This window comes from Furipterus horrens, unplaced genomic scaffold (assembly GCF_987537825.1).
Source record: "Furipterus horrens unplaced genomic scaffold, mFurHor1.1.pri manual_scaffold_5, whole genome shotgun sequence".
Lineage (NCBI taxonomy): Eukaryota > Metazoa > Chordata > Mammalia > Chiroptera > Furipteridae > Furipterus > Furipterus horrens.
In genome coordinates this window covers 119,825,300-119,843,727 of record NW_028327175.1, presented here as the reverse complement: position 1 = coordinate 119,843,727, position 18,428 = coordinate 119,825,300, and the positions used below count along the sequence as shown (strand labels likewise).

The 18,428-nt window shown below is 38.9% G+C and overlaps 1 protein-coding gene across 5 annotated transcripts in view; it reads right to left on the bottom strand.

The window, feature by feature from the left end:
* Nucleotides 1–15,281, bottom strand: part of LUC7L (LUC7 like) — a 40,301-nt gene extending 25,020 nt beyond the window's left edge. Inside the window, exons 1-4 of one of the 5 annotated variants that reach the window (XM_090277406.1) lie at nt 15,095–15,246; nt 14,214–14,284; nt 13,147–13,241; nt 8,566–8,664 (exon numbers count right to left, since the gene is read on the bottom strand). In XM_090277406.1, the coding sequence (XP_090133532.1) occupies nt 8,566–8,661 (96 nt within the window). In that variant the 5' untranslated portion in view covers nt 8,662–8,664; nt 13,147–13,241; nt 14,214–14,284; nt 15,095–15,246. Of the gene's footprint in view, nt 1–8,565; nt 8,665–11,934; nt 11,955–13,146; nt 13,242–13,869; nt 13,953–14,213; nt 14,285–15,094 lie in introns of those variants that run through there. The other 4 variants (XM_090277403.1, XM_090277404.1, XM_090277402.1 and 1 more) reach the window with 4 other exon arrangements.
* Between the last annotated feature and the right edge of the window lie 3,147 nt (nt 15,282–18,428).

Below are 18,428 nucleotides of genomic sequence, written 5' to 3'. Positions count from 1 at the left end.
TTTGACCCTTATTTTGAATCCTGAGTCAAAAAAATAAATGTAGAAAAAAGAAAACCTTTCTGAGTCAATCTGGGATATTTGAACACTGTCTATGAAATGTTAAGAAATTCCTTTTTAGCCCTGGCTGGTGTAGCTCAGTGGACTGAGTGCCAGCCTGAGGACTGAAAGGTCCTGAATTGGGGACATGCAAAAGGCAACTGATCTGTTTCTCTCACACATTTCTTTCCCTCTCTCCTTCCTTTTCCACTCACTCTTAAATGAATGAATGAATGAATGAATGAAATCTTTAAAAATTAGTGATGCCCTGGCTAGGTAGCTCAGTTGGTTAGAGCATAGTCCTAATATGCCAAGGTTGCAAGTTTGATCCTTGGACAGGGCACATATAAGAATCAACCAATGAATGCATGAATAAGTGAAACAACAAAATTGATGTTTCTCTCACCTTCCTCTCTCCAAAATCAGTAAATTAAAATTTAAAAAATAAAAATAAAAAGGGACCTTGGCTCATGTGGCTCAGTGGATTGAGCGTCAGCCTGCAAACAAAAGGGTCGCTGGTTGGATTCCCAGTCAGCGCACGTGCCTGGGTTGCAGGCCAGGTCCCCAGTTGGGGGTGCTGTGCGAAAGGCAACTGCACATTGCTGTTTCTCTCCCTCTCTTTCTCCCTCCCTTCCCCTCTCTCTAAAAATAAATAAAATCTTCAAATAAAATTTTTTTAAGAAAACTTTTAAAATTATGATTATTTTAAATAATGTTCTTATCTTCTAGATATACTATTTGCAGTATTTACAGACGAAATTCTGTATCTAGGAGCCAGTATAAAATAATCCAGCAGGAAAAGACAAGATAAAGATGAAACAAGTCTTCATATCAATAAACACTGAAAACTGGGAGATGAAACCTAATGATTTCATTAATTATTGTGTTCACTTTTATGTTTACAATTTTTCCTTAACACATTTTTTAAAGTATGCTAAGTAGATTCTGTCACAAGCAAGTATATTATAACCAGATCTTTGTATCCATGGCAATGCTGAAATATTTACAGATGAAATAATACAATTGTGAGGTGTTTTGAGATTTAGGAGAGAAGTGGGGACACAAAGATGAAACACAGTTGGTCATAAACTGATCATTCCTGAAGTTGAGTGGTGAGTACATGGAGATTCATTATACTATTACATATACTTTTGATGTTTGAGATTCTCCATAATAAAAAGTGAAAACAACAACAACAAAAAACCTGGTAAATCAAAATTTCTTTTTAGTAGAATATTCCATTTACCACAGCTTTAAAGTGTTGAAAGTTCTATGACCATGACTCCCAACCTATTCTCTGTCAGCAGAGCCTCAGAATTCTGACGTAGTCAATCCCTTAACTGTGGCAGTGACACGGGCTTCCAGCGACTGCTCTGAAATAGCTTGCTGAAAAACGTGACCAACCAAGATCAGCATGTGGCATTTAAGAAGTAAGCTGTTAAGTTGGTCCAAAGGCTGTGGGTTATTGTTAAGAAAAAAAAAAAAGAAGTAAGCTGTTACTTTTAAAAAGCATTTGCTTCCTTGTATTTTAACGCAATACATAAGGGATTGCCTCCAGGAAGCAGGAAGGGTACAGGGGAGAAGGGCTATGAATTCAGATCTATAAATTCTGATTAAGTACAGAGACACAAGTTTAGAATTGAAATCTCCAGTATATGCAATTTTGTATCTTTGTCTTGATCATATCATAAGCAATAAAGTCATTAGATAGGTTTCATAAACATTAATTTCAAGGGTACCGTCTATGATAGTTTGCTTGTTCATTTCCTTCTTATTTTTGTGTCCAATTTCTCAATCTTATAAACAATCCTATCACAAACATCTCTGTGTACTGTATTACCAATTGCTTGTAGACATACAAGGAAAACACCATGTGAAGGCAGAGAACACCAAAGATTGCCAACAAACCACCAGAAGCAAGAGGCATGGAACAGATTCTCTCACAGCACCCAGGAAGGAACCAACCTGCCGACACCTTAATCTCAGACATTTGACCTCCAGAACTATGAGTCTATAAACTTGTTGTTTAATCACTGACACCTCAAAAAATGTTTTGCCTAGATTTCCAAATACTTCCTTAGGATAGAAATTTGTAGAAATAAGTTACAAGGCATAAATACTTTTAAATTTTCATTTCTGCCTACTACACCAACAATCTGACTGGAGCTATTAACTTTATATGACATAGAAATAATCGCTTAAAGAGTTTGGTATATACCTTTTCAAATAGTGTTAGCCCTGGCTGGTGTGGCTCAGTGGACTTAGCATTAGCCTGCAAACCAAAGGGTCGTCGGATGAATTCCCAGTCAAGGCGCGTGCCTGGATTTGCAGGCCAGGTCCTCAGCTGGGGATGCACAAGAGGCAACCACACATTGATGTTTCTCTCCCTTTCTCTCTCCCTTCCCCTCTCTCTAGAAATAAATAAAATCTTTAAAAAAATAAAAGTGTTAAAAAATGTAAACTAGTAGTTACAAAACAGTCACTGGGATATAAAGTACAGCATAGGGAATATGTCAATAGTATTGTAATAACTATGAACAATGCCAGATGAATACCTGAAATATCGAGTGGATCACTTTTAAAGTATATGACTATCAAACCACTATGCTGTACACCTGAAATACAAAATAATATTGAATGTAAACTGTAATTAATAAAAAAATTTTTAATGTAAAAAAAAGTATATGAAAGCACACCATTTTTATTCCAACCAAACAGGTTTTGTAAATTTCCTTTTTATCTTTTTTCACATCAATGTGCACATTTTCTATGATCTATAGCTGTGCAGTATTTCACTGTATTTTAACACAACTATTTTAACCCCCTTTCACCAATTCAACATAATACAATAAACATCTTATGTCTTCTCATACATAGGCAAATACTCTCCTAGGACAATTTCGTACAAATTGCTTAGAAAGGACTCAAAGTTAATAAATACTTTAAATTTGTAAAAAGGGCTGATGAGTTCTTATAAAAGATCTACTGAAAATTAAATAGCACTTAAGTTAATGAACTCAATAACTAATTAAGAAACAAAACAGATTTTAATAGTAATGCTACCTTCTATAAAGACAGAATTTTCCTTTAAACTACTGCATAATAAATTAATCAACTATAAACTTGAATTTTAAGAGTTTTTTGCTAAAATAAACAAGACATGGATGTCTTAGTACCACCTAGAAGTAAAGTTCTCATGTTGATCTGACTGTAACAATCTGTTCTGAAAAAACACCCCTTATAAAATAAAAATGATTTAAAAAATAATTCAAATGCCTATATATTTAATATAGTTGGTTAAAATTTTTTCAATATTAAAAAATGTTATATTTTTTTGTCAGCTGTCTCTGTAATACAACCTGCATTTAAAAAGCTCCTAGATATCCAGGATTGATCCACTGAACAGAATCTGATTCCTCTCCCAGCGTCAATTAATTCTAGCAAAGAATATCAAATTTATAGCACTTTCAGAGACTTTGGAGATAAATGTTTGGCATACCTCAAAGAATTATTGCCAACAATGAAGAAATTCTATCAAAACATTTGGTGAGCTACACAAATATGTTATTAAGAAAAATCAGAATCATGAATAAGTAATAGTTCACAACTTATGAAAATGAAACGTGTGTCCATCTCCCAAAAGTGATAATCACACTGCAGCCCTTCCAGAAACCAACCTCAATATGTGAACTGCTGGTTCCAAGCCTGGCACTTGGACAACCTATGGGCTACACGGCAGGCTAGGAACTGAGTGCCAACAAGGTTATCAGGAGGCAGCAGCAAGTCAGAGATAGGAAGAATGGGTCCACTGACCCCACCTGGCCAAAAAGCTCCTGATATGTTCTGCTTATCAAAATTGCAATTTTAACAACAAAAAAAATCACAACTAGCCTCTCTGATATATCTATTTATTCATTCTGAATGGATGTTCTTTGAAAGATACAACTGACCTCAATAGATAAGTACTGGACAGTTAGTCACACGGACAGGGAGACTTTTCCTGTAAAGTCTCAGAGCCTTCTAGAGCTCTGGAATTTGCAACAGTGTACATGTATTATCTACCAAAAATCATTTCTATCAAATTAACTTAACACATCTATATTTTGAGAACAAACTTCATTTTTCTTTCTAAGTTCATTCAGCAAAACTAAGGAAATAAAACTTAGTATAGTTTGGTATTTTACAGACAGGCCTCTTTTATTATTAAACTAACCCAGGCACATCCAAGCACTACTAATATGTATAAATTAAAAATTTTAAAGGTAGAATAAATTCTGTGGCACGTGAACTATATCTAAAATCATTACTGTAGAAAACCTTTTAGGTAAAATCTCCCTAACATCCAGCTTAGAGCTTCATGAAACATCAGTTCGACAGGACCACAATTTGTATAACCAGTCCTCCATTCATAGTTTCATTATGCAACAGCTTCTTTTATTTCCACTGAAAAGTTGCAACAAGCATATTTTCTCTGTACTCATTTGCACAGATCCCCATGATACCTTCCCAGTTGTGGAGTTCTAGGAGGAGCATACAATATAAGTGCACTGGACATAATGACAGTTCCTGACAGACTGCCTTCCTACGAACACAGCTGTTCCAGGTTACCCTTCACACTTCAGGGCAGAACCTCTTCCACATATTCATAGCACTGGTTATCAAACCTTTTAATATAAGCGTTCTAAAATGTCAGAATTATTTTTAAGGAGCTGGGGGAAGTGGTGGTTATCTTTTTAAATGAAAAAGTAATTCCTGCATATGGTGAAATTTCACACAGCACAAAAAGGTCTTTTGACCTGCTCCAGCCCTCCAATCAAGTGTTCATAATCTCTTGGATTCCTCTAATACTACTCTGTATATCTAAGCATGTCAACGAGTGTAAAACATCTTTCTTTTTTGAAAAACACGCTACGGAAGCATCATACCATATTTTGCTTTTCTACTTAATCTTAAGAGGTAATTTCACATCAACATACACTACCTACCTCAATTCTCTTTTCATAGCTATACATCATTCCATCATAAAGAGCTGTGATCTAGCCAGTCCCTTACTGAGAGTCTTCCTGGTTCCTGCTTTCTGCAGTTATAACGCTATATGAGTATTCTGGAGCAAACTTATCTTTGTACATTATAACGCTATATGAGTATTCTGGAGCAAACTTATCTTTGTACATATGCAAGTGTATCTATCAGTCAGATATACTTTCACAACTGGCACTGCTGGAATGTGTTTTCACATCTTGAATTGCTCAATTATCCAGGAATTGTATCAGGATTACTTAAGTCTCCATCTCTTTAGTTCTGAATGAAGGAAGCACCTGCCATAGGATTAGACGCCTGCTAGGTAATGTCCTTTTCTGTCCTTTGCCCATTTTCTATTGAGCTACTGCTACTGTTCTTGTCAGTCATGATGAGTTTTATATACAGCAGGTCCTCAAACAACATTGTATCGTTCAACATCCATGAGACGCTGTAAGAACTTTACTCTTGTTTATATCTATTATCAGCATGGTCAAACTGGTTTCTTATACAGTGTTTCACTAAAAGTCGCAGAGGTCACCAACGATGTTAAATGAGGACCTACTGTATAAAGAAAACTAGCCCATCACCATATATACTGCAAATATTTTGCCCCAGTTTATTGTCTTATTTTATATATGGGTATTTTTCATATGCAAATATCTGAAGTTTCAATATGGACAAATGTATCCACCTTTCCCTTATAGCTTCAAGGTTTTATAGCATCTGAAGATGACAAAAACAAATTTATTTTAGGGGGATCCATCTTGGTATTTTTCCAACTGGCTAATCCAGAGTTTCCAACACTGTTCATTAAAAATCTATCTTCTCTGTTCTGATTGAATACAGTCCCTTCAAAATAAACTAAATTACTACATATAGCCTAGTCTCTTAGTCTCAATTGCTATATTTATCTGTTCTCTGACATTAAATTAATTGGGCCATTTAAAACATGCACTGACTGCCCTCACCAGTGTGGCTCAGTTGGTTGAGCATCATCCTGAAAAGCAAAAGGTCACCGGTTCAATTCCAACAGCACAGGTTGGAGGGTTGGAGGGTTGGAGGTTTGGTCCCAGCTGGGGCACGTACAAGAGGTAACTGATCCTCTCACATTGATGTTTCTCTCCCTCTCTAAAAATAAATAAAATCTTTAAAAATAACTGAATAAAAAGTGCACTGACCTTCTGATTTAGTAGAAATGCTACGATTTGCGATCCACAAAACTACATAACTAAGATTTCAACCTATACACCTCTATACCTGTCACGATTTTCTGAAACCTGGTATCACAAGGTAATGGCCTCTTTATGTAATCATTGTCAGGTTACTGGAGAATTGGAACCCAGAATATAGAAAATTACCATTTCTAAGCCCCATCTGATGATGAGCCTCAAGAGATAAGCTGTTGCTAAAAGCAATTTTAGTTAATTCAGAGATTTAATGCTGAGAGTACACTGTTGTTAAAGGATGTATGCGAGCCCAGGCTGGTGTGGCTCAGTGGACTGAGTGCCAGCCTGCGAATCAAAAGGTCACAGGGTTTGATTCCAGTCAGGGAACAGATCTGGGGGTTGCAGGCCAGGCCTCAATTGGTGGCATGCAAGAGGCAAACCATTAATGTTTCTCTCCTTTTCTCCCTCTCTTCCCCTCTAAAAAAAAAAAAAAAAATTTAAATAAGTAAATAAGACTTTAAAAAAGAATGTCTTTGAACCTGGCTGGTGTGGCTCAGCAGACTGAGCATCAGCCTGCAAACCAAAGGATCACTGGTTCGATTCCCAGTCAGAACACATTCCTGGGTTGCAAGACAAGTCCCCAGTTGGAGATGCACAACCACACATGATGTTTCTCTCCCTCTCTTCCCCTAATAAATAAAATCTTTAAAAAAAAAATTTAAAAAAAAAGAAATATATATATATATAACTTCGAAAACGAATCAATCACTTTTAAATTTAAGACTGCTGGTTTAAACAGAATTTACCAGGAACAATATATCCTCTAAAATGTCCTTTGGGGGGAAAAATGCCTTTCACTGGTCTTTGTTTTTCTCTACCTTCCTCACTTCAAAATCAGTCCCTTCCCTTTCTTCAACTGAGGAACTTGAATGGCATCAAACACTTCCACTGATTTCTGGTCATACTTGTGTTGCAGGATTATGAAAAAGAAAATATTAAAATGAAGTGACTCTGATTCATGCATTCTCAATGGGGGAGGGGTAAAAACTGGTCTTAAAGGGTATCTTAGATATTATAATGGTTTGTGGCATGGATAGAATCACAGTACATAAACTGATATGCAGAGTATCTTTGGTATCATGGATATCATGATATCCAGAGTGTCACGGAGAGTAAGAGGACAAATTAGAAAAAATGGTTTAAAAAAGGCTCCTTTGGGAGGCAATAAAAAGTTGTAAAATGTCATTCTATAGCCCCTAAATTGCAAAAATTTAACAGTCTGATAATACTAAGTGTGGGTGAGAGGATATAAACAGCTATAGCCACTTAAACAATAGAGGGGAAAAAAAAAGGGCATTACAGAACTGCATCCCTGACAAGCTACAAATTCCTCTCCTTGGAATATATCCTAGATAAATCCTGGTACACATGCACGAAGATGATATTCAGGAATATTCATAAAACTCTTCATAATAGGGAAAAAAAACACACCAGAATCAACCCAATTGTCTATGAATAAAGAATGGATAGTTTGGGGAATACTCAATCAACAATGAAAACCAACTATACCCAACAAAATGAATAAACAGAAATGTAGTATTGAACGAAAAAATAAAGTTAACAACTACCTACACTATGAAACAATTTTTTTTTCAACTTGATAGTTCTTGGAATTTATTTTCCTCCAGATAAAATTTTTATCATACAGACACACAGTAGAAAGAGTATAATAAACCTACACAATGGAAAATGTAGCAATGGGGAATTATGATTTACAATGTATCATTGCATTTATATTGACAAAACCACACTTCAATTCATTTCATAACTTAAGAAACAACGGAATACAGCATATTACAGAAAGTAGGTACATAAACTCAAAACATTTTTTTAGGTAGCACTAACTTTTTAAAAATGTTTCCCATAGTACGTAGTTTACTATAAAGGCCTCTGAATAGAGTAGGTTACATGCATAAGAAATTTAAAATAAAATGAAGACTAAAAATAAATAAGAGTTTCACTCTGGAAAACCTCCTGAAACCATTTTTATAAGCCTCGAAAAACAAACAAAAATAAACATAATATTCAAGGAATCATAAAGATATGTAATAAAAATAATTTTAAAAGGAAATAATATATTCAAAATGCAGAATCGTGTTGGGGAGATAGACAAACCAGTAGACACAAAATGGTATTGGCTGTGTTCTAGCCCTCAGCTAGAGTGATGGAGTAACAAGTATCCATTTTGTTTGCTTCATAATTTACATATGTTGCATTATTCCTGTTAGGTCAGTATTTGGCTATTTGTAGTTAGGACTAATTAACACCAAATAAAACTTACATCCAATTCAAAAAACAGGTCCCTTTCTTTACTTGCAATCTCATAATCTGCTCGGAGGGCCAAGTCGTGGATTTTGGTACATTCTCCTAAATCCATGCGCTGTGAGAAACAAACAAAAGTTTACACATGAACATCTAACCGTTAGAAAGCACATGACCTGGTTTCTCAACTATCATCAAAATAAATAGTATTTTTTGAATAGTAAACTATGATAAGGAAATTAAGAAACAGAATATGGTTAAGCAGCTTTATTTTTCTTTTACCACCATGATTATATAGTACTCAGAACTGATGCACTTAACAGAATAAAGGTTTATTATCTCTTTTAGACCCAGAGATAACTGACCTAATAATGAAAACATTAATTAGCTTTGCCAATTTTATTTTTGCATTAGTCACAGAAGAAATATCTATTCCGTGAATAGCAGAATTGGGGAGGGTGTGGGGCATTGGAATAGGCCAGAAAATAACAGCATCTAGATAGCAACAAGCTTCTAGGCATTCCTTCTTTCATCTTTACTAATCAAGATGCTCAAGTTGCCGAGACAAGAAAAGGAAAGAGCAGATAGAAATCAGGTTTTTGGCAATTACAACAGAACCTAACACTTGGCTTTTGTGTAGCTCTTTGTATAACAAAGGAAATAAAGCAGAATAGGCTGATTCAGAGTCAAATGAATCCTCCTAAATTCTCCTAATCTGGTAAATGACCCTAGACATATAATTGGGCCATTCAGTTTCCCATTTGAGAAACAAAAGGGTCTTCTACTAAAACAAATACATATTCTGTGTTACAGTAAGATTAGCCTGAGGTGCTATTACTTATAAGCACATGTAGAAAAATTCGAATACTGCATAGTTCTCATCTAAATCCCGAGTACAAGACAGACAGACAGACACGCACACCCTGCCTCTGACCATCGAAAGAACAACAGGGACCCAGGCTGGTGTGGCTCAGTGAACTGAGCACTGGCCTGCAAACCAAAACGTTGCTGGTTCCATTTCCAGTCAGGGCACATGCCTGGGTTGTGGGCCAGGTCTCTAGTAGGAGGCGCATAAGAGGCAACCAGTCGATGTTTCTCTACACATCGATGTTTATCTCCCTCTCTTCCCCTCTAAAAATGAATAAAATCTTAACGAAAATATCAGCAACAGGGAAATTTGTTTGCTAAGGATCAGAGTCAAGACAGAGTGCAAGTTAACAAAACCCAACATCCCAATGAGGCACCTCAGAAAGTCCAAGCTATTGAGCTAAGGTGCATGTCTACAAAACCATTAAACAAAAAAATGATGGGAGTCTAGGAATTCCTTTAAGCTCAAACTGTGTTCAAAATGAGATCAAAACTTTTCTGGGTTATAAAATCCTTAACATTTTATTTTAGGCAAATCAGAGAGGTTTGCAGTGCCTGGTTCTCGGGCACTAACAGAAAGGTGTGTGTAATACTCCCTAACAAAATATACTTCAGTATCACCAGTGACAGTAATACTGACAGTGGGCTGCCTGGTGTGGAGTTTACCTTTATTTCTACCAAAAATAGACTTTTGCATTTAAATGCTAAAACCTTTTTCTCCATCATTGTTCTTACTCTGAAGTCATATGTAGCTCATGTATACTGGTTACATAGGGCAGGGCAATAATGGTTCTATAAAACAAAGTTGCAATTAGAATCACAGTCCCTGTAAGGCTGAATTTTGCTTCATTCACTCTTTTAAGTACCAAATATAATTCTTTAATATATATAGTTTCACCCTCACTGGTGAGGCTCAGTGGATTGGGAGTCATCACTAGTTTGGTTCCAGATGGGGCACATGCCTGGGTTGCTGGCTGGATCCCAGCTGGGGCCATGTGATAGGCAAAAGACTGATGTTTCTCTCCCTCTCTTTCCTCCTCCCTTCCCCTCTCTATAAAAATAAATAAAATATATAGTTTCCACAAATGAAAATATGCACTACAGCTGAAAACTGAATGAAAGCTATCAGATATGCTTAAAAGCTAATGAAGTCTCTGTTGGTCAAAGAAAAACTACCACCAGAGGAAGTAAATACCAAAACCGTAAGTACTAAAAATTTTAAGTGCAAATCAATTTCTACTCTAAAAACTACCAAATGTCAAGTAAGTTTTAACATTAGGGAACCACAAGTGAAGCAAAAATTCACTGCTTCCATCCTTTGAGTGAGAGCTCTCAAGACACTGCTAAAGAAAGTGGAGGATAGGCCTGGGTTCCATGGTTACTCTCTGGAACTATCTTTTCAGCTTTGCCCAGGAGGCAGGAACTACTTGGCCAATTCCCCTGGCAGCTAAACACCATGCAGAGCTGAAACACCACACTCGTTAGATCCTTCCAAAATATTCCAAGTCGCTATTAAATCCAGCATGTCAGATCTTTTTTACTACACAAACACCTATTTTTTCCACACTCTAGTAATCTCACACTGCTGACAGGAAAAAACACTAAAGGAAAACATAGTTCTTCTACTGAGACAATTTGCACTACTTTCCCTCCAATTACTGTGTTTTATTCTTCCAAACTTACTAACCAACACTGTATTTTCCCATTAAGCCCCAATAAAATTAGTACTTCCACTCCCCCTTGCCTCACCCTCACTAGTAACAAGAGATGCTTTCGAACAAAAACTTGGGCCTGGAGTAGCCCTTAGCTGCTCCACTCTAAAGAATTACATTCATTCCGATTCAATACAAAACACAAGTTCCCCATAAGACTCACTGTTCAAATCTACCCCTCATCTCCCACTTCCATGTAGACCACGCCCAATGAGGCTCAACCTTTACAACAATCTCCCCTTGAATTCCCAATCCTTATCCTAATCGACCATCAGCAGCTCCTGAGATTTATTTGCATCTTCACATGATCGTGTCTCCTGGGTTTTCTCCTTCTCAAGTCTGCTCCTTCTCGGATTCCCTTTGCAGAACTGCCCTACCCAACCCCACATGGGAGTGAATCTGATCAGTCTGTGGTTTCTCATCACTCATTTGATTCCGAGCATCTGCCTCCCTCTTCCCCTTACTCTCACCAGTCCAGATGTTAACAGTGGCATTCCTGCTGTCCTTCAGCTCCATCCTCTTACCAAGAGCATTATACACTCAAACCAGGTGCACATATTCTTTTTCACCATTCAGGTCTCTAATGTCCCTAAGAGGCCTTACGTTATCATCTTATCAAAACAGTCCATTATCTGTTTATTATTTATTGTCTGTTCTCTTCCACCATTAGATGAGTAAAAACTGTCTTACTGGTATCATATCCCCAGTGTCTGGCAGAGTCAGTGTCTAATAAATATCTGGTGAATTAATCTATATCTAACACAGTAAACATTTGTAGGAAATCACCTTATTCAGGTTATTTTACTCACCAGCATTCTGGAACAATGCTATACAGGGACCTGACCAAGAAAAACATGGTTGAAATGCTTCACTCTGGTGTATGTCCCTATTCTTCTCCCTTTCACTTCTTCCAATTCTAGGTTATGAAACTTCCTACAGGAGTATCCTATGGCTAAACTGTTTATGACTAATAGAAGCCAGATGTCTACATTGATGGATTTGTTTGGCTCTGAAATAGCTTATTCTGCTTGATTTCATCTGGTATACAAAGAGTGACACCACAATCTGCAGCAAACTCAAACTATAATGCTTTCCTACACAAGGTCAAAGTGCAGGCAAGCCTCAGATAATAGTCCCAAGGTTTGGCATTCATTTCCCATTTGCTGTCAGAAGAGTCAGTTCAAGATTTAATATACCTAAGCAGTTTTTCAATGGCTGCTCCCACCACAATGGCGTTAATAAAGCAATGATTAATCACAAAGAAAATGTTCACTAGTACATGCACATCTGACCCTTAAAATGAGAAGACAAGTTTTTGTATCCATAAAGTAGGTGTGAAATCTTAAAATGGTGCTGAAATTTATGACTCCTTTTCTGTAAATAGTGAATCACAGCAGATAATCTCCTACTCTTTAGTCTTTTTAAATCCTATCTAATTTTGAATACATGCACATTCTACAAAATTAGCACTTATGTGGTTCATCTGAAGTAAACTTAAAATTTTAGGGGTCTATATTCATTGGATATGTTACTTTCTTGAAAGGGTGGCATAACACAAAACTAGAAAATCGATGTTATTCCCAACTGTTGTTTTAGGAAACCTAAAAACCTGGGAAAGAAATATATCTTGTTAGACAAAAAGTCTAGCACTATGTTTAACTTGAAAACAAACCAACCAAGCCCAGGTCTTCAAAGAACTATAGAGGCTGACCTGAAATATACTTTTGCTATAGCCAAGTAAGACTACTTGTACTACGTAGCTGTGAATACCTCCGTATAAAAACCGTGTGAATACCTCCATTCACAAAAACCTAGTAACTTCAGAAAGAAAATTTTATAACAGTAAAGTATGTTCCACAATATAAAATTCCATTAAACTAACATAATCCATAATTTGAAGGGGCAATAAAGGTATTTTCACCTGATAAAGAAAAACAGAATTCAACTTGGAAAACCTATACTGCCTACACTGCACCCTTGTCTGAGTGCTCTGTGATTCCCCACCTCCCCAATGCACCTACCGTCCCAGCCAGGATGTCATGGGGGCAGCAATCCAGAAGGTGACTCTTGCAGACTCGGTCATCTGTAAACTTCACCCTCTGTCTGGTTTCATCTCCTGAAATTTATTTGTGGTTTTAAATAAGATAATACCATGTTAAACACAAAAGTATATCTGGTACAATTCACCTGGATGATTTGCAGACTACCAAATACACTGAAAAGCTGATTTAGAGATATTTACAACTGGAGTGGAATACAGATGTTTTTTGATGCTAAATATATCATGAAGGATCACTTAAGGAGATGACTCCGTCCTTATGCCAAAGAAGTCAAGGAGTCAAAAGTAAAATGCTGAGCACCAAAATGCCATTAACCCCACACATACACGTGAGCAATGAGATACCAAAACCCATGCTAATCAGAGGGCCATGAATCACCACGTATGACCAATAACTGGTAGCTTCCACCAACAAAAGCTACTTATTAAACTAATCATTTTGCTGTGGACAAATGTATACAGTATTTTGCTCAAAAATACAAAGAACACTTTCAAACTCTACCGCTGACTAATAAATAATCTAGACCTAGTCCTCTTCCCTCTTTCATCCCCACCCTTAAGAGTTGGCACCTGGGAGTCACTGTTAACGAGATAATACTTAAAAAAAGAAAAAAAAAAAAAAAAAAAAACACAAAAAGGAACTAGGTTAGTCAATACACACTGTGAGTTCCAACATATACTGTACCCATCTGCATTCTTCAAGACCTCAGCTGCAGAATTTTATGCCCGCTGTTGAAAAGTTTTAAAGGAAAAGTTTTCTTGCCCAACCTGCAGTAAGGAAGTCAGGGGAATGATACATAAAAGTAAAGGCAAAGTGGAATGTGACAAATTTTAAAGCTAATCTGTGTATACGACACAGGGCTGTGTAATACTAAAGGAGGAATATATCTTAGGATTTGCAAGCATCCAAGATTAATGTAGTGTCTTTTTATTGAAAATGTTTTCTCTCTAAACTACACTTTTAAAGTTACTTGTGAAAAAAGCAAACACTTTTTTGTTATAACAGCTTAGAAATTGGTTGTGACTCACGGCTCGATGAACATGAGGCTTTTCTGCAACTCCCTTGCAGATTGATGTAGGCAGGCAAAGATACACTGAACCTTTATAAATAAAATAGAGGGGCCACAATTGTTCAGTTTGTATGAAATAAAAATATGGGAAGCAATTCAAAAGCAACTCAATATACAAAGAAAGCTAAAAAGCACTTATTCACCTATGAACTATAGTGCAAAGAATTTGCACAGCCCTGCGAATGTGCCAGTGTGAACTTACTACTTCATTACTTCAGTAGAAAACACAAACCACAGCAGGTATATAGTTTTGCAAAGATGCAACCGCTTTTTCCTGAAACAACCATGATCTTGCACTCCTCCCTACAATTCAACCTACCTAACGACTGACGAGCTTTGCTAACTAAACAGAGGCGATCCTGTGTGGCTGGGAAGGGGACTTGGAAAAGCACTCGGAAGGAACCCACGTAAGAAAAGCTCAATTTACGGCTCTCCTTGCAATGAAACAAGAATGGCCGGGGTTCAAGGCCCATCGGCTTCCTCGGATGTAGCTTCTCCCAGGCTGCCAGCGACGTGGAGCCCATGTTGGCTCCAGCCTTCCGCCGACTCCCCAGTTGGAGAAGCTGCGGCGCTCACCGGGTTGGAAATGGCAAAACCGTAAATGGGAAAGGGGCTAGAGCCCCGCCGACCGAGCAGGCTAGGAGGGAGCAGCCCGCCAAGGACCCGCCGCGGGTGGGAAAAACAGCCAGCTGCTCAGACAAAGACCCGGCGCCCGCCGGCGGCGCGTTGTGGGGGGGAGGGAGCGCAGGCGCAAACGGTCGCTGCACCCGCCTCAGGCCGCCCGGCGGCCTAGCCTCACTCCCGCCCCAGTCCCTCGCCTGGCCGGCTGCCCCGACTCACCGTCCCGAGCCGTGCCCATGAGCTGGTCCAGCAGGGCCCGCATCTGCGCCTGGGCGGACATGGTGGCCGGCAAGGGCGGCAGGAACGGCCGCAACAAATTCTCTCAAGGCAGTGGCAGCGGCGATGACGAAGGATGGTCGAGCGGGCCTCGAGCCCACTCAGCTATTTCCCGTTGCGGGGGGACGTCGGGAGGAAGTGTGTCGATTCTTGCCTTTAGCCTGCTGGGAAATGTAGTTTTCGGGGTAGGTGGGTGTAGAACTCCGCTTGGAAGGAGAGTGAGGCTGAGTGCTTCAAGCATTGTCCAAAGGGAGAACCAATCTCTACTCTGGTTCTGTTGTGGAGCTCAAACCTATATGCTCTACAGAGGCTAACCTGCAATAAAACAAAATGAATATATTTTTTAATTTATTTTTTAGAGAGAGGGGAAGAGAGGGAGAAAGAGAGGAAGAGAAATAAATATCAGTTGCTTCTCCCATGCACCTGGCCTGGACCCAACACGCAGCCTAGGCATGTGCCAACCGGCTGGCTACTTTTCCCTTTGCAGACTGACGCCCAAACAACTGAACCACACCAGTCAAGGCCAGAATGAATATTGACAAACAGAATAGCCCTGGCTGGTGTGGCTCAGTGGGTTGAGTGCCAGCCTGCGAACTGAAAGGTTGGTGGTTCGATTCCCAGTCAAGACATGTGCTTGGGTTGCAGGCCAGGTCCCCTCTTCCAGGCTTGTGAGAGGTAACTGAAATCCATCAATTTTTTATCTCCCTCTCTTTCTCCTTCCCTTCCCCTCTCTAAAAATAGATAAATAAAACGGGTTTTTTAATGTTAAAGAAAAAGAAAAGACAAGAACATAAATCCCGTAGGATTTTTGCTAGCCAATTTCCAAGTTAATTTAAGTCTTTAACCTGGACAAGAATTGGGAGGTCCTATAGGAGAAGCTCTCACATACCGTGTCGTGGCAGAAAGCCCTACAAGAAGAGTTCTATGGTTATAACAACCCTCCCCCCCACACTTCCTTTTCCCCTCTATGAAAGACTTTCTCTCCTGGTCCTAGCCACGTCAAGACACTGACAATGAACTCTTGATATGGTATTCTCCCTTGAGTAGAGCAGTCTGCTACTTGAAGATAGGTTGATGACATTGGATTCTTTCTACTCTAGCAGGGACAGTAATTCATCCTTCTGGAACTGTCAACATATCCTGACTACAGCACCTCCACACCAGTCCATATATCCAAAGATTTGCAGAATTCTGAGTCACTGACATGGAATCAATCCTGCACAACACTGCCTTGTATCGAGAGATCCATTCTCTGGTAAAGCAGGTCAAATATTTATTTGTGTGTAGCATGCCACTTGAAACCTCAATTGTGTGAAATAAAAATGATTTATTATTTCTCATGATTCTTCTGTGGAATTTGGTCAGAGTTCAGCTGGGCCCTGGGCTCTTCAACACTAGGTAGGGTTGACTTGGTTCACAAAACTGCTTGTATGAAACTGGGCTGAGTTGAATGAAGGTCCAAGGAGGTTTCATGATGTGACTGACCCATCTATGGTCCTCCCTGTGGCCTCTGTCTTTGTACATGAGATCATGTCATTCAGCAATTTAGCTCCAGCTGTTTCATAGTATGACAGCTGACAATCACCAGTAAAAGCTGTCAATCCTTTTAAGGCCTAAGCTCAAATCCCAAAACTTTACTCTTACCATTATCTATCAGCCAAAGCAAGTGAAAAGGCCAATGGAGATTCAATGGGACGTGAAACAAATGCTACTTTTTGAAGTCAGGAACAGTTTGTGTGTACAAAGATGTGAAGAATTTCCAATAGCCATTTTTGGAGACTACTGACCGCAGAGCCCAATACTGACATCTGATCATTTCTCTCACTAACTGCTTTGTGGAATTTGTCCCTGCCCCACCCAGGGGCTTCCTGGTTGTCAGAGACCTGACGTGAAGTTATAGTCTATGGGGCAAAACTTAAACTTGGACCAACTGGAGGTGAATTGTGGTGGACAAATTTGTGTTTCTTCCCCTACACACCCCTAGCCCCCACTGGCTATCCTGAGACATAGTAGTCCATATCCTATCGGGAGACCAACTTAGAAAAGCAAGCAATCTAGAGTGCCTGATACCAAATATCAGCCAGCTCATTAACTCACCCTTGTTAGTGCTCTCCTCCTTAAGTGCCTCCTCACTCTTTTAGCCCCAATTCCTAATTCCCTGGGACAGAAACCCTTAATAAAGTAGCAGCACAAAAGCTTCTCTGTCAAGCTCTGCTTTCTGGGGAACTGAAGTTAAAACAAGAGACCTGCACTAAAGGAATTTATAAACGATGTCATTCAGAAAGAAAACTAAAGTAAATGGCACTAGGACTATTGGTTATTCAAATGGAAAATAAAATAAAATTACCTCCTTATCTCACATTAAATCAATTCTAAACAATTGAGGGCTTCAATGTTAAATCAAAACTTTTAAACCATTAGAAAAAATTGTGGAAGAGTAAGTTGGAACAGGGTAGGATTCCTTAAACAAAACGCAGAAAGTACTAACCATATCTCTGGTGGGGTGGTTCGGTTGGTTGGAGTGTCATCCTGTACACCAAAAGTATGTGGGTTTGATCCCCAGTAGGGGCGCACATAGGAGACAACCAGAATGTTTCGGTGAGGATTAAAAAGTACTCACTGTAAAAGATACATTTTTCTGTATTAAAATAAAAACTTCTAGTCCTGGCTGCTGTGGCTCAGTGGATTGAGCGTCGGCCCTCGAGCCAAGTGCCGCTGGTTCGATTCCCAGTCAGGGCACATGACTAGGTTGCACGTCAGGTCCCCAGTTGGGGGCGCGAGTGAAAGGCAACCACACAGTGATGTTTCTCTCCCTCTCTTTCTCCTTTCCCCCTCTCTAAAAAAATAAATAAATAGACAAACAAATAATTAAAAAAAAAAAACAAAACTTCTGTTCATCAAAAGGCACCACAAAGTGAAAAGACGCACACTGAGGTATTTATAACACAAATCACTGACAAAAATTTAATATCCAAAAGAGAACGCTAAGAAACAATAAGAAATGGCAAACAAATCAACAGAAAACTGGACCAGACAAGAGAAAATGTTATGGCTAATAAACATGCAGAAAGATGCGTTTAATAATCGTGGAATGAGAATAAACCCTAGTTCAAGCCCATCGAAATGACAAGGCCAGCTCTGCGTGGTGGCGACCGCAAGCTCACGCGCGCTGGACCCTCACGCGCACGCCCGTTACTCGCGCGTCTCGAGATTCGTCCAGTTACCAGATGTGGGCCGGGATCCACCAGCTCAGCCCGCGGGATTTAGACTGGGGGCC